Below are 12,973 nucleotides of genomic sequence, written 5' to 3' on the forward strand. Positions count from 1 at the left end.
TATGAGCTTGAATTTTTTTTATATGAAGTCTGAAACCTTAGAGAAAATGTATAGTAAAAAGATGTAGTAAATTATGTAAGCTAAAAAAATTTTTTTTAAAGAGTCCCCCCAAAAATACATAATGACCTCTTTTCATTGTGACAAGAAAAACAAAAAGCAGCGGGATAATTTATTTTAATTTGCTATGAGAGCCACACAGTTTGTCCTTAGAAAGGAAAACCACATTGGCAGTGTTTCAGTTTTGTGTTCAGAAACAGTTGCAGAAAACAAGAAGACAGTAAAAAAAAAAACAGGCTGTATTGTTGAAGACATGCAAAGTAAGGCCACAATAAATAATAAAAATGACACTCCTTCACTGGGGGTGCGGACGAGATTATCACTCCAAGCCTTTCTGTCACCTGCTGCTATCAGTGATGGATTTGCACTATACGATAGCTTGTTTGCATAACAGACAGCGCTATCGCTTTGGGAGAACAGCAGACAACGTTAAATCTTATGTACAGTTGGTGACGTGTGTCACATTAAACATTAACTTCTAAAATGCAAATATGGAAGGCACCATTTGATAATAAATACATGGACAAATAAGAGAAAAACATAATCTAATAAGGAGGAAAACAAGGACTTTTCTTATTAACTTTTGCATTAATGTTAACAAATGAAGTTAAACTTAGTTAATGTTGTGGTTTAATCTTAAACTCTGTTCTAAAGCGTGGATGTTTATGTTACCTGGTTGTTCTAAAAAGGTGAATGGGGTCACTTTGGCCCCCAGTGAGTGGAAAACGGGTTTTATCAGAAACAGGATATGGATGGATGAATGGACGTTCGCTTCACCTCCTTGTTCTCACCTTAAACGCCGTGTAGCGGTCGTCCATGGCGTGTTTAATCAGGAGGTTCTTAAGAATGCTCACGGCCAGCTGTCTGACCTCGGGGCCCTGCTGAAGGGCCTCGGCCACTTCTCTCATCAGCAGACCCACCATGAAGTGATTCCTGCAGTACTCCTCTGTCAGGCTGAACTCCAAACTCTGCTCTGTGTTTGGGCCAAACAGGAAGTGTTAGCTCTTTAGTACCGGATGGAGCGAGCAACACTTCAACAAGCATGGAAGGAAGAAAATAATAGTCGCCAGTTATGCAAGTCGAAACTTATTTTTATATATATATAAAATGCTTGGGTAACAGGCAACTTTATATTTCACTGGGATAATTCATAATGTCAAAAGTCATGGAGAAAATTTCTTCTTAAATTCCTAATGTTCTTTTAAATATCATATTTCATGAAAATATATTTTCACGAAATATGAAAATATCATATTTCATGATGATATTTCATCATGAAATATCATGATATTTCATGATGAAATATCTCCTTTTCATGAGGCATTATTTATAACATAAGTACAACCTTACAACACATAGCTACATATTACATTGTGTAATTATTTCTTTAACACAAATAAATCAGAATGTGACAGCATTGTGTGTTAAATTAAATTCATCAGATGACTGAAGACAAAAGTTCACTGATTTGACACTTTTATAAACAGAATACTTCAAAGATGGCATTACATAATCTTTGATGTCAGGAAGAGGAATGTTGTAATAAGTGGGCATATTAAAATTGCCATAACATTTCCAAGTTCTCACGATATTGAATAGTGAAGTTATTCTTTGGCATGTGCCAAATATATGTTTAATAGAAGACTATTTGTTTCTGTTCATGTTCTTGGAGAGCTATGCAAACTTGAAATGGTTATGCAAATTTTTTACATAATTTACGTATGTAAAAAAGAAAATAGAAAAGTCGCATAAGGTCATGTTAGCCTATTGTTCCAAGTAAAAAAACAAAAACAAAAAAAAAACACTAAAGCAGAAATTCCAAACTTGCGCTACTTTTATTTAAGCTTGAACTCGCCCGTCAGCTAGCTTAACATAGTATTCACTGTTTAGTTTTAGAAATACTAAAAAGTTACAAAGTGACTTAAACTCTAAGTTGTGTTTAAAACAGATATAAAAAAAATCTGTCTTGTTTATTTTCATAAGCTGAAGCTGAGATATCTGGAGCCATCTTGGTTTACAGTCTCTTAAACTTCAGATCACAAACTACCTTAAGTGTTTTCTAGAGAATGAGATCTATAGTATATTACAGCATTAGGCTACTTTAGAAAGGCTAAGGAGTTTTGTAAAGAACAAGGCCAACATTTATCTTTGTCAACTTTATACATACATACAAATTAGCATCCAAGATTGGAGAGATTACCAGCTAGATTAAATGTCTTCTGAAAAAGAGAAATACCTTTCTTAAAATGTTGTAACACAAAGCCTAAGCTGTGCTTAAGACAGATGGAGAAAACCCTCTATAGCCTATGTTTTTATCATTTAACTACCTTCGAAATAGCATCCAAGAATGGGTAAATTTTAAGTTATGTTGGTTTCCAGTTTCCTAACCTTGAGTTTACCAGCTAGATTAAACCATTTCTGGGAAAGAGAAATACCTTTCTTATACTGCTGGTTACAAAACCTAAGCTGAATTTAAGACATATAAAAAAAATTCACCACATGTCAAGTTGGTGAATTTATCTTTTTAACTATGTATAAATTGGTATTCAAGAACGGAAAGATTTTGAACCAAATTGTTTTAAAAACTGTTTAGAAACGTGAAGTCTCTCACTTGCTAACTTCACTGTTATTTCTACTGGGCAGCAAAATCGTAGTTTAAAATGGCAGAGTTCCTCTTTGGCCTATGCTTGCCTTTCACAAGTCATTTTTCCAAGATTACCATATCACAAATGCAGCCACTGTGGTGGAACTGGTGAGGGATAATAAAATGCTCTTTGCATTAATCTCCGTTCACACCTGCTGACAAACTCTGCTCTCGCTCCAGGTCGCAGTCTGAAGCATGCAGGCTACATTTAAATCTTGGGTTAAATGTTCCAGAAAATAACTCATGTTTGTTGTGAAATATGTCCGGTTAGAAGTCTGGACTTTGGCTAGGCCATTTTTCAACTGTCTTTTTATAGACATCCATGCAAGCAGTCAACATGTAAAAGACTGAAATTCATGACAATACAATCTAAGAGCTTGAAGGTGCCAAGACAAAAAGCCCTTTCTCTCCAAAATCATCTGAGCAAAAATCCAATCAATGAACAAAGTCCTGGAGCAGAGGTCTGAAAACTCCAGCCCAGGGAGTTTGGTCTCTTGCAACTTTTTGATGTCTCTCTCATTAAACGGTGCTGAGTTAAATAAATAGCTTGGTGGGATCACAATAGGATCTGGGCACCTTATGGGACCCAAACACATGTCATGACCCAGAAACAAATCCAGACTTTGGCCTAAAACTGCAGCTCAAGCTTTAGAAAACTGAACTGAAGCAAATACTTGCAAAGCTCAAAGGACTAAAGCAATAAATGGGGTAAACAGAAGTAGGTCATAACTCCTACACAGTAATATGTCTAATAAGATGATAAAGAAGTGTTAAAGATAGTTCTACAACCTACTAAATATTGTTTTCTATAAACTGGGTCTGCAGTTTGAGAGAGCTTCAGTTAATAACAGTATAATAAGTCATGTGCTTTTGAGGTTGTACTTATATCAGTTTAATACCTGATAAGAACTGAATGTTTCTTGTATCCTAGTTAGTAGTTTTCTACTTAAGTACTTAAGAATAAATAAATAAATCAATTAAATAAATAACAAAAATGGCGTAAACCGGATCAATACATGGTACTCCACTGAAATGAACCAGAACTAGTTGCAAGGTAGCACAAATGCAAAATACGTCTCAAAGTGCAACACCGCAAACCAATGTGCAACAAAATCACAAAACACATCAAATGAAACATTACCTCCACAAATATGAAAATGAGAAGAACCCAAATAATTCTGCCCATAATGGAGAGTATTAGGAAGTTCTGATGCAGGAACTTTTTTAATTGCATGTAATCAGAAAAGATCAAAGAGGCTGCTAGAATGGAGAAGTTATCCGTTATGTTAATTCAAGAGGAGCCAAAGCCTGAAAACCAAGCAACTATTATCTTGGCTAATGCTGGAGACAGAGAGAGAACAATATGCAGAGGGAAGACGCTCAGACAGCGAGAGAGATAACCACAGCTCCATAAGAAATGTTTTAAGGCTCTGTTTACAAGTTGATAGTCAATTATGGATAAAGAAAAGAGGCTTGGTTGATTCCCTGAACAGCAGAGTGCTTCTCCACTGCAAAACAAGGAACCCAGATGAAGGCCTAGCATGAGGAATGTTTAGGGTGAGTGGAAAAGACGAGTGCCTTAAGAGGTCAAAGGGAGGGGGAAAGGGGAGGAGGGGAAGGGGCGCGCTGACGGCGGCCGGGAGGGTTAATAATGCCAGTCAGAACAGGAGCGGTGAGCAAAGTGTTTGCACACGGCGGCAAATGTGGGGGGTGCTACGGTTACGGAGAGGGGAGCGTCACCTACCTACAGGGCCAAAAAGCTCCGTCGCGTATGGTATTAAATCTGACCACAAGCAAAACACACACACACACACACATAAAAAAAAACAAAAAAAAACAGAGAGGGTGGGGTGAGGTGAAAATAAAGAATTTTCGGGGTAAGCTAAACAATTCATGCAATGTTTCCGCCAACACAGTTCGAGTCGTAGTCATGGTGAGGCAAACAAATTTCTGTTACGTTTGCTAATCTGGGGCTGAATCATGACAGGTAGGTGTGACATGTCATTTACCAGGCAGGTTCAAAGAGGGCATCAGTGTGATGGATGCAGGTTAGAACAAATACTCAGCGTTGTGGAAGCTCCTGTGTGCTCACCTTGAACTCTCTGCAGCTTGGTGCGTCCAAATGCCATGGGCAAGTTCAGAGGGATGAAGTGCTCGTGGTTACATACCGCCATTAGGAACTCAAACTTCATTTCTGTCAGCACCTGAGAGACGGGCATGGACAACGCATGAGCTTGGTCTCGCACATATTCAAATCTCTCTCATCGCAAGTCTTGTGCAAATACAATTGTTCAAATATGACGGGGAGGTCTGTGTTTCTTTAAGTTTGTTAATCAAATTTGAGGCTCACGCAACAAATGTGAGAAAACAAAACTCGAAGTGAGCTGGGAGGCTAAATAAACAGGCCGACACCACACAACGGGCTGACGTTTATGGAAAACAGCGAGTGAAAACAATGCAGTCGTCTGTGTACAGAGTGGGCCGAGGTTTTAAGAATGCCACATCAGAGGACGAGGAGCACATGCTTTGATCTAACTTGGATCTCTGTCAAATAAAAACAAATGCCATCTCACGCAGAGGCTGAATGTCAATCGGAATGGAAGTTGAGTGGAAACGTACCTTTGGATCCTTAAGGCTGAAGTGGCACATGTAGTGGTTGACCAGGCCGAACGCGAAGCCTCTGTTCATGAATGTCATGCACCTCTGAGAGGGAAACGCACACGGCTGAGGTTAATACCACATCCCTGGCATCTTTACGGAAACCCAACCATTGCAGACCAGCAAGCGTGAAAATAACGAGTTGAGTCTCATGTCAAATTTCATAGATACAAATGAGTTGGTCAACCTGTGATTCATAAACCACTGCGTAGGTGTAAGAGGAAAGGGAAATGGTAAATAGCTATTGATTAAAAAAGGAAAAAAAAAAAAAAAAGGAAACGATTGCTGTCATGTTTTGCATGTGGCATTCAGACCTTGATCAAACTGGCCAGGCTCAAGTTGATGCTCCTGGCTTCCTCTGGGATTTCCATGTGGCGGATGGTGATGTGGGGCATAATGGACAACACCAGCGACTGCAGCGCCTGGTGAAAGCTGTCTGGGAAACGTTGGGGCCGTGGCATCTGAAGAGAGAACAGAATAGCTTTCCATTATATGTACTTCAATCAGCATGGCCGTAAAGCTGAGCAACTTTTATAAAAATGATATGTTTTTTTTACATATTTGTTTAAGCTGTCACTGTGTCGTGCTCGTATGAGACAAATAATCTGTGAAAAGATGGAGCTCCTCCACCTCCTCCATGCGCTGCTATTGTCTCCTGAAGAAACGCACCGCTACTCACCAAAAATAACCCATCGGAGCTGGGGGGAGGGTCTTAGTGCTGTCAATCAACCTCGTGAACACGTTTCTCAATGTGCTAACGGTAGAGACATAACTCACTGTTACAGGAAAACCACCTATTCAACATCAATGGTGGCCATGCTAACTAGTTCTCAATCATACCCATGACTGGTTGCTCTAAGACCCGCCTCCTGGCTCTGATTGGTTGTTTCTAGTTAGCACTGGGAGAAGATTATCACAGATTATCTGTCTCATATGCTGTCACAACATAGACACGGTACATACTATAGCTTTAAGGCTATGGGACATATCAAATTATAGCAATTGCACTGTGTATAAAACTTGTTGGATTTCCCAAAAAAGTGTCGCTACTTAACGAAATGTCAGATTCGGGCATGATTAAAGTAGAGTAAGGGACCAACTGACATATGGATTTACCACCTGGAAACATGTTACACACTCTACAATCTCCCTGACATCCGGCACTCTGTAACGGCAACTTGCAACGGCAACCCCAAGACTATGGGGTTGGTAAAAAAAAGTCTGGAAACGCATATATCGGTATTTTCACATACTTATCTCATCCTGGAAAATAATTAAATCCTATTCCATAGTTTCCTATTCTCTGATGGAAAATTGTACCTGAGAACTCCTCCTGGCTGTCCGTTATTGCTTGTATTTTACTCAGCATAGATATCAGAATGTTTGGCAACAATAAGATACAACATCCTAAATGTACTTTCAAACTTTGTCTCTTATACTTTCATTTTTATAAATCTGCCTTACTTTGATTGAAAAAAAATGTTAGAAACTTAATTTTATTCTAAGACCTGAGAGTCCAAAGCTGAATGTCAAAAACAACCAAACGGCGTCACAATACACCACTTTTAAAATCCAAAAATGAAAACTGAAACCATGCAAACACTAACTAGATCATGCAGGTGATCTGAATGAAAATAACTCTAACGTAGTTCTACCCTCCTTCTTCCTGATTAAGCCTCAGTTTCCTGTTTAAAGTGCTGCTGGTTAGCGCCCAGATGGAACCCAGACTCATGACACTGCAATGTACAGTATGCACATGAGTAATGACCCAGTAGTGGAAGGTTTGTGAAAACAGAATGGCGGGTTTTTGTCACACCACATGCAGCGTGCTTCAACTTGTCAGACGCACACCAGAAAAGAATATCTGGATTTGAGGGGTCGGTGTCACTGAATACCAACCTTCATGCGGTTCCCTTCCTGCAGGTACTGGGCCATGGATTTTGCCATGGTTTCAAAGAAGAACCATGAGTACTAGAAAAAGAGGTGAAGAGAGAAAAGGTCACAAGCTGGCCTAGAGTCAGAATTTCCTCCTACACAGTCCACAGTTCCTAAGAATAGCAGTCACCACAAATAAAGAAACAGTGATGGGAAAACACGTCAAAGACTGAGACGGCAGGCAGAAACATGTTGAAGGACTTTTCATCTTGTTCCGGCTGCAGATACCAACAGATTTAAACTCTAGCATTCCCCCTGCTGTTCAGAGCTGGTATCACGCCCTGAGGTCTCTACACACCCTGAGCAGTTTATTGCTGGTGTTGAAATCTGCAGTTTGCTTAAGAGTGGCTGTTACAGCGGTGGCCAGCACTTCGTGAGTGGTAGACGAGCTTCCTGATGCTGGAGCGTTGGCCACAAACACATACTGAAACAAAAACAAAAAAAAACAAACAGCTCATTAATTTTAACATTTAAATAGAAACAACCAAACATAATCTGCTGCTGCTTTGGTGATAGAAATAACTGGAGGAATGTGGATGTGGACTGTAGGTCACCTTAACGAAGGAGCGCAGGTAGTGTTCCAGTCCTTCCTCCTGACATTTGGACACTATGTGTATGATTACACTGAAAGGACAGAGTGGGAAATGTTAAAGCTGTAAGCATTCAAAGACACATACTGACTATATAAGGTATAACGGTTCAATACCTTGGCAACAAAAGCAGTGAATCACCGAATCACATAGCAGCAACTCAATGTATTGATAAATGTAGACGTGGTGAAGGTATCTTCACACACATTCATTCGAAAAAGTTGTGTAGGCAGAAAGTATCAGGGAACACTTCCAGTCTGGTTTAAGATTATGACCAGCAACAGTTGCTCAAACAATCACTCCCTACAAACATTTTAATGCCACTTTTGAACGCACCACACAACTTTGAAGCAACGTAGCTCCAGATGGTCACACTGCCGCCTCTTCTTGAATACTGTTAGCTCTAGACCAGAGTACGCACCGGCTTCCAAACAGATTTCCCTTAGCTTCATCAGTATGCAGATGTTCCTCTTGGTTGTACTATAGGAGAGTTTTTGGTCTGCAGCTCCTGAACAGATTCACTGCTCCATACGTTCTGCAGTTGTTCCCTTATGTCTGCCAGGCCTCGTTCTGACCCAGTCCATTTTAGAGCATTCTGGTTGGCTAGAAACTCTGAATTCAGAATTTCACACTGTTGAATCTCATCAGCTGCGTTTCCATTAACTATTGTATAAAAATCCTGGCAGAAACGATGAAGAGGACGACAGGAAGTAGTAAGAGGGTGATGATTTGCTTTTGTTTGATTTTTTTTCTTCCCAGACAACGAGCAGCCGGCTCCACCAGAGCTCTCACAGCGTCGCACAGTTCATAAACAGTTGTCTGTCATTCCAATGTGTTGAATCCAGCTCTTCTGTAAAATCACTGACTACATTTTCCCCCAAACTGATGCACACATAGCCGCTGACATGAGTTTTAATGACTTATCATGTGAACATGCTTATTCGCATGTGATTTTAATTTCATTTGCGAAAGTGTGTATTTTTGACATTCGCAAAATATAGGCAAAGATTTGCACACATTTGGAATGGAAACGCAGCTAGTGACGTTTTCTCATCTCCTTTTGAGTTTCTTCAGGTCAGAGCATGATGTGTTGGTGATGTACTCCATTAGCCTACTTCATGTTGTCAAACTGGTACTATTTTACTGTTTTATTGACCATTAACTAATACAGGTGAGGTAGTAATCCAACCAACTCGGCCAGATAAATGCGGTTAAGGGAACCGAGGAATTTTTTGAACGCTTTGCAGCGTTAAAGCAGTTCTAAAAGTAGAACAGGTCCAAACGACTACGAGCGGTGTGTGCCAAATGAACGGGATGGATAGATCCTTCATAACTCACCGCAGGGAATTGACAGCAATCTCGTGGGTTTCTTTGGTGGCGGCTGTGAGCACCTCAAACAGCTGCATCAGCACCGTTGGGAGGAAGGTGATGACGATGTGAGTCTCAACAGCATGTAGGCACTACAGGAGGAAACAGTGACAGGAAGTAACAGATAAGAGTTACATAAAAACTCATGAGAGGGCCGGAGGCAATGTGGAAAAGAGAGAGCTGGTCACTTCCATGTGCTCTGGGATTGAATGTATAAGCTAAATGACTTAGTAACTTTCCCGCCTGTAGCCAGGCTCACTGCTGCTCACCTTCAGGTATTTGATGAGTTCTGCTGGGTTTCCGTCTGACATGGTCTTCATCAGCTGGCAATGCTGGAAGAATTTATGCAGATGGAGATCCTGTAGGAAGACATAAAGCTGAACCATCTCATCTCTTGATTCATTTTTTATACATCGACTAATGAACGGACACTGACCTGAGGATATATTGTTGACGCTACACGGCTCTTCACTTTAAACAGTGACTTGGCATTTTCCACCCACTTTATATCTGGCTGGGACTGTTAGCAGAAGGAAGCAGAATATGGTTGGCCACTCAGGTTTCGTTTTTGGCTTTTTTTAGATACACAGGACGCAGACGGATTAAACTTCTGGATCAGGTATTCAAATTGTACCTTCCTGCTGTCCTGACACAGATACCCAGCAGGCAGAGCAGCAGCGACAGGCAGCTGGAGCTCCGATGACTGCATCCTCCCATCTTTGAGCAGAGGCATCCAGGAGTATCCCACTGAACAACATGAAGACGAATCAGATGAACAGAAGGTAAGTCACATGGGATGGAACAGTAGTGATCCGTCAACACGTCAAAAGCAAAACATTAACATCCAGGATAAATTTGTGATTTATAAATTGTGTTCATACATCTAAAAATAGCAATAATAATAAAAAATGAAGGGAATTTTAGCACTCCTATCACAACAGAGTAATTCTCCATCCAGCACCTCAGATTCTCCACACATTCAGTTACACCAAACATAAAAAAACATTTTTTTATGTTTCCTGATGGAAACAGTAATATGCAGTTGAAAACAGAAGTTTACATACAATAACTAAAAAGACACACAGACCTTTTGTCTCTCCCTGAAATGTTAAATAAGGCAAAGCTTCTTGTGTTTTAAGTGAGAATTACCAAAATTATTTAGACTTGCTAAATGCCACAAAAATGAAAGAAGGAATATATCAGAGATTTATTTATTAATGACCTTATTAATTTGAAGAAAAATATATTTCAGTTAGGTGAAACAAACACAGATAAGGCTAAAATTATTCATGAACCTGGTAGATTTTGATTTAAAAAATCAATTAAAAAAACATAATGAAACATTTTTATTTTAACAGTAGTAAATTAATAGGAAAAATTAAAATGGTATTTCAGGAATTAAAACATTTTTTATAACATCTGAGCAGCGTTTTGTGTGTTTTCTCTGGTATTTTAATGATTTATCTTTATGGTTAGCTCTGGATCTTTTCAGATTGGAAGGTCTCATTACAATCACCCTAATCATCAGCTCCTCCAACAAAATATCCAGTTTTGATATTTGGAGCATCAAAACTCCAAATATTATTATTATTATTATTATTATTATTATTATTATTATTATTAGGTCCAATAAAGAAGACACATAATTGTTTTCTAGTTTATTTGTTTTTTATTAATGAAAAATTATGTAAAAAAACATAAGAAAAAAATAATTTTTTAATAGTAACATTCAAAAAAATATTTTTCTAACTTATTTCTGACAGGGATATGAATAATTTTAGACTTCCTTTATGTACAGCACAGACATCAACCACTTTCACAATTAAGATATTTGGAGAACCTCAAGTGTCACTTTCAGGCCCAAAAACTTTAGTGCCAAAACATTTTATTATGTCATATAAATGACACAAACAAAGAGCCAGAGATATCAAAATGCTTTTAGCAAATGACAAATATTTTCTGTTCTGGTGTGGAATTGCAGTAGCTTTTGTAGGTAGTCATAAAATAAATACATTAATCAATTGATTAATTAATTTGAACTATATATATATATATATATATATATATATATATATGCTTTCAAATACTACATTATGTGAACATCTGACATTTTAATACTTTGAATGTTTGAACATGCTTCAAATAATGAAATAAAAATGTTACTAGCTTTAAATTCACATTTTTCTCAGTTCTTGTGGCTTTTTGGGGGCATAAAACCTAAACTGAATGGTCCTTTGCAGTTGCAACATTCCACACTCTAACATCACAAATTGACATATTTTGCAGCCTCAGTTAATCCCAGTAAATTCTGTTTTCTGAATCCCTTTTTACGGACATGCACCTCTCGTCTCCGGATGAATCAACGTTCAGAGTCAGACTCACTCACCCAGTGACTCCACTCCGTCTCTCTTCTTGCTGCTTGCCTTGCTGCTGGACTCACAGCTGACGTGGTAAAAGGTGAACAGGATGTGGTGTCTGTCATGCACGTGGACCGGCAGCTCGATTTTAACCTGCAGGCAGTGGAACAGCAGCGTTTCAGTTTTATACAGACACTACATATAGAATCAGACCCATCTCCCATTTAGTTTGTGATGGTCTCAACTGGAAAACTGGCCGAGTCTATGGCACTTTACTTTGAACCCTATGAGAGCCCTTTGGGGGACAAGATGATTAATTAATAGGAGAACACATTTTCCTCCACTTAGCCAGCAAATGGAGGGGGTAGGGTGAATAAATCAGGCAAGATTAGACTTCAATATGTCCATTACGGTGATGATCTTTATATGTTTACTTGGACCGGCTCCAGCCCAATTTGCTTCATTTTGGGAACTTGTCCAATACAAGTTGGACAAGTCCACAAAGGCCTGTAAAATCTGCAAGTGTCCATTTTTGCTTTGCCATGAGAGGACTGATTTTATTTTTACGTGAAAAATAAAAGACTAAAAGAAATTTGTATTTTTTTTCTAAGTTAATGTGGTCAAATGTAGTGTTTAGTTAAACATGCCCAGTTTTAACAACCTAAACTGAGCTCAGAAGGAACTAAATGAAAATCAAAGAAGTCCTTTAAAATAAACCACATAATGAGCGTTGGTGGTTTATCTTAAACAGTAACTCTAAGTAATGACCCAACAGTGTCCATGTTTTTGCCTTATTTATAGTGCATTATTTTCGTTTTTCCTTCATTGAGAGAAACAGCTGTATTTTAAAGCAAAAAATAAAAATAAAAAATCTGGAAAACAGAAGACAGAAACCTACTTTAAGGAAGAAAAAGCAGTATCTCAAAAGTAGATTTTATTGGGCATTGTGAAGATTAAAAGTTCAAGTTGAGATAAAAAACGTAAACTAGATATAAATTAAAGGCAGGAACATTTTATTCTTTTGTCGTCTTTTACACAACAGAATAAAGCATAAAGTGTGGAACCTTAAACATCCTGTCTTTTTATATACTTTTTCAGAACTAAATTACTAAATCTAAACCAGTTGCTTTCCAGACTTTTTATATTCAGGCTTATAAAAAGCAGGTAATAAAATAATCTCTTGCTACATTTGCTTTAAAACTTTCTACCTAGTTATGGATTTTTTTTTTTTTAAAAGACTGCATGTGGACAAAAAGCAAAACTGATTATTAATAAAAGCCAATATCTATTGCATTATTTCTACCTCTGCTGCATGCTCTGACCCCACATGCTCCTGTGACACAGCAGAACACTTCAGCTCCACT

General features: G+C 38.5%; 1 protein-coding gene across 3 annotated transcripts in view; it reads right to left on the reverse strand.

Moving 5' to 3' along the window:
• The window catches only part of dock11 (dedicator of cytokinesis 11), an 82,571-nt gene that overhangs the window by 37,302 nt on the left and 32,296 nt on the right, over positions 1 to 12,973 (reverse strand). For 2 of the 3 annotated variants that reach the window (XM_008435026.2, XM_008435028.2), the window contains exons 20-32: positions 11,639 to 11,762; positions 9,887 to 9,999; positions 9,689 to 9,772; positions 9,522 to 9,611; positions 9,223 to 9,344; positions 7,849 to 7,918; positions 7,593 to 7,718; positions 7,259 to 7,330; positions 5,674 to 5,820; positions 5,321 to 5,404; positions 4,794 to 4,905; positions 4,446 to 4,484; positions 849 to 1,030 (exon numbers count right to left, since the gene is read on the reverse strand). In XM_008435026.2, the coding sequence (XP_008433248.1) occupies positions 849 to 1,030; positions 4,446 to 4,484; positions 4,794 to 4,905; positions 5,321 to 5,404; positions 5,674 to 5,820; positions 7,259 to 7,330; positions 7,593 to 7,718; positions 7,849 to 7,918; positions 9,223 to 9,344; positions 9,522 to 9,611; positions 9,689 to 9,772; positions 9,887 to 9,999; positions 11,639 to 11,762 (1,365 nt within the window). The remainder of the gene's footprint in view (positions 1 to 848; positions 1,031 to 4,445; positions 4,485 to 4,793; positions 4,906 to 5,320; positions 5,405 to 5,673; positions 5,821 to 7,258; positions 7,331 to 7,592; positions 7,719 to 7,848; positions 7,919 to 9,222; positions 9,345 to 9,521; positions 9,612 to 9,688; positions 9,773 to 9,886; positions 10,000 to 11,638; positions 11,763 to 12,973) is intronic. The other variant, XM_008435027.2, reaches the window with a different exon arrangement.

Source organism: Poecilia reticulata, linkage group LG18 (assembly GCF_000633615.1).
Source record: "Poecilia reticulata strain Guanapo linkage group LG18, Guppy_female_1.0+MT, whole genome shotgun sequence".
Taxonomy (NCBI): Eukaryota; Metazoa; Chordata; class Actinopteri; order Cyprinodontiformes; family Poeciliidae; genus Poecilia; species Poecilia reticulata.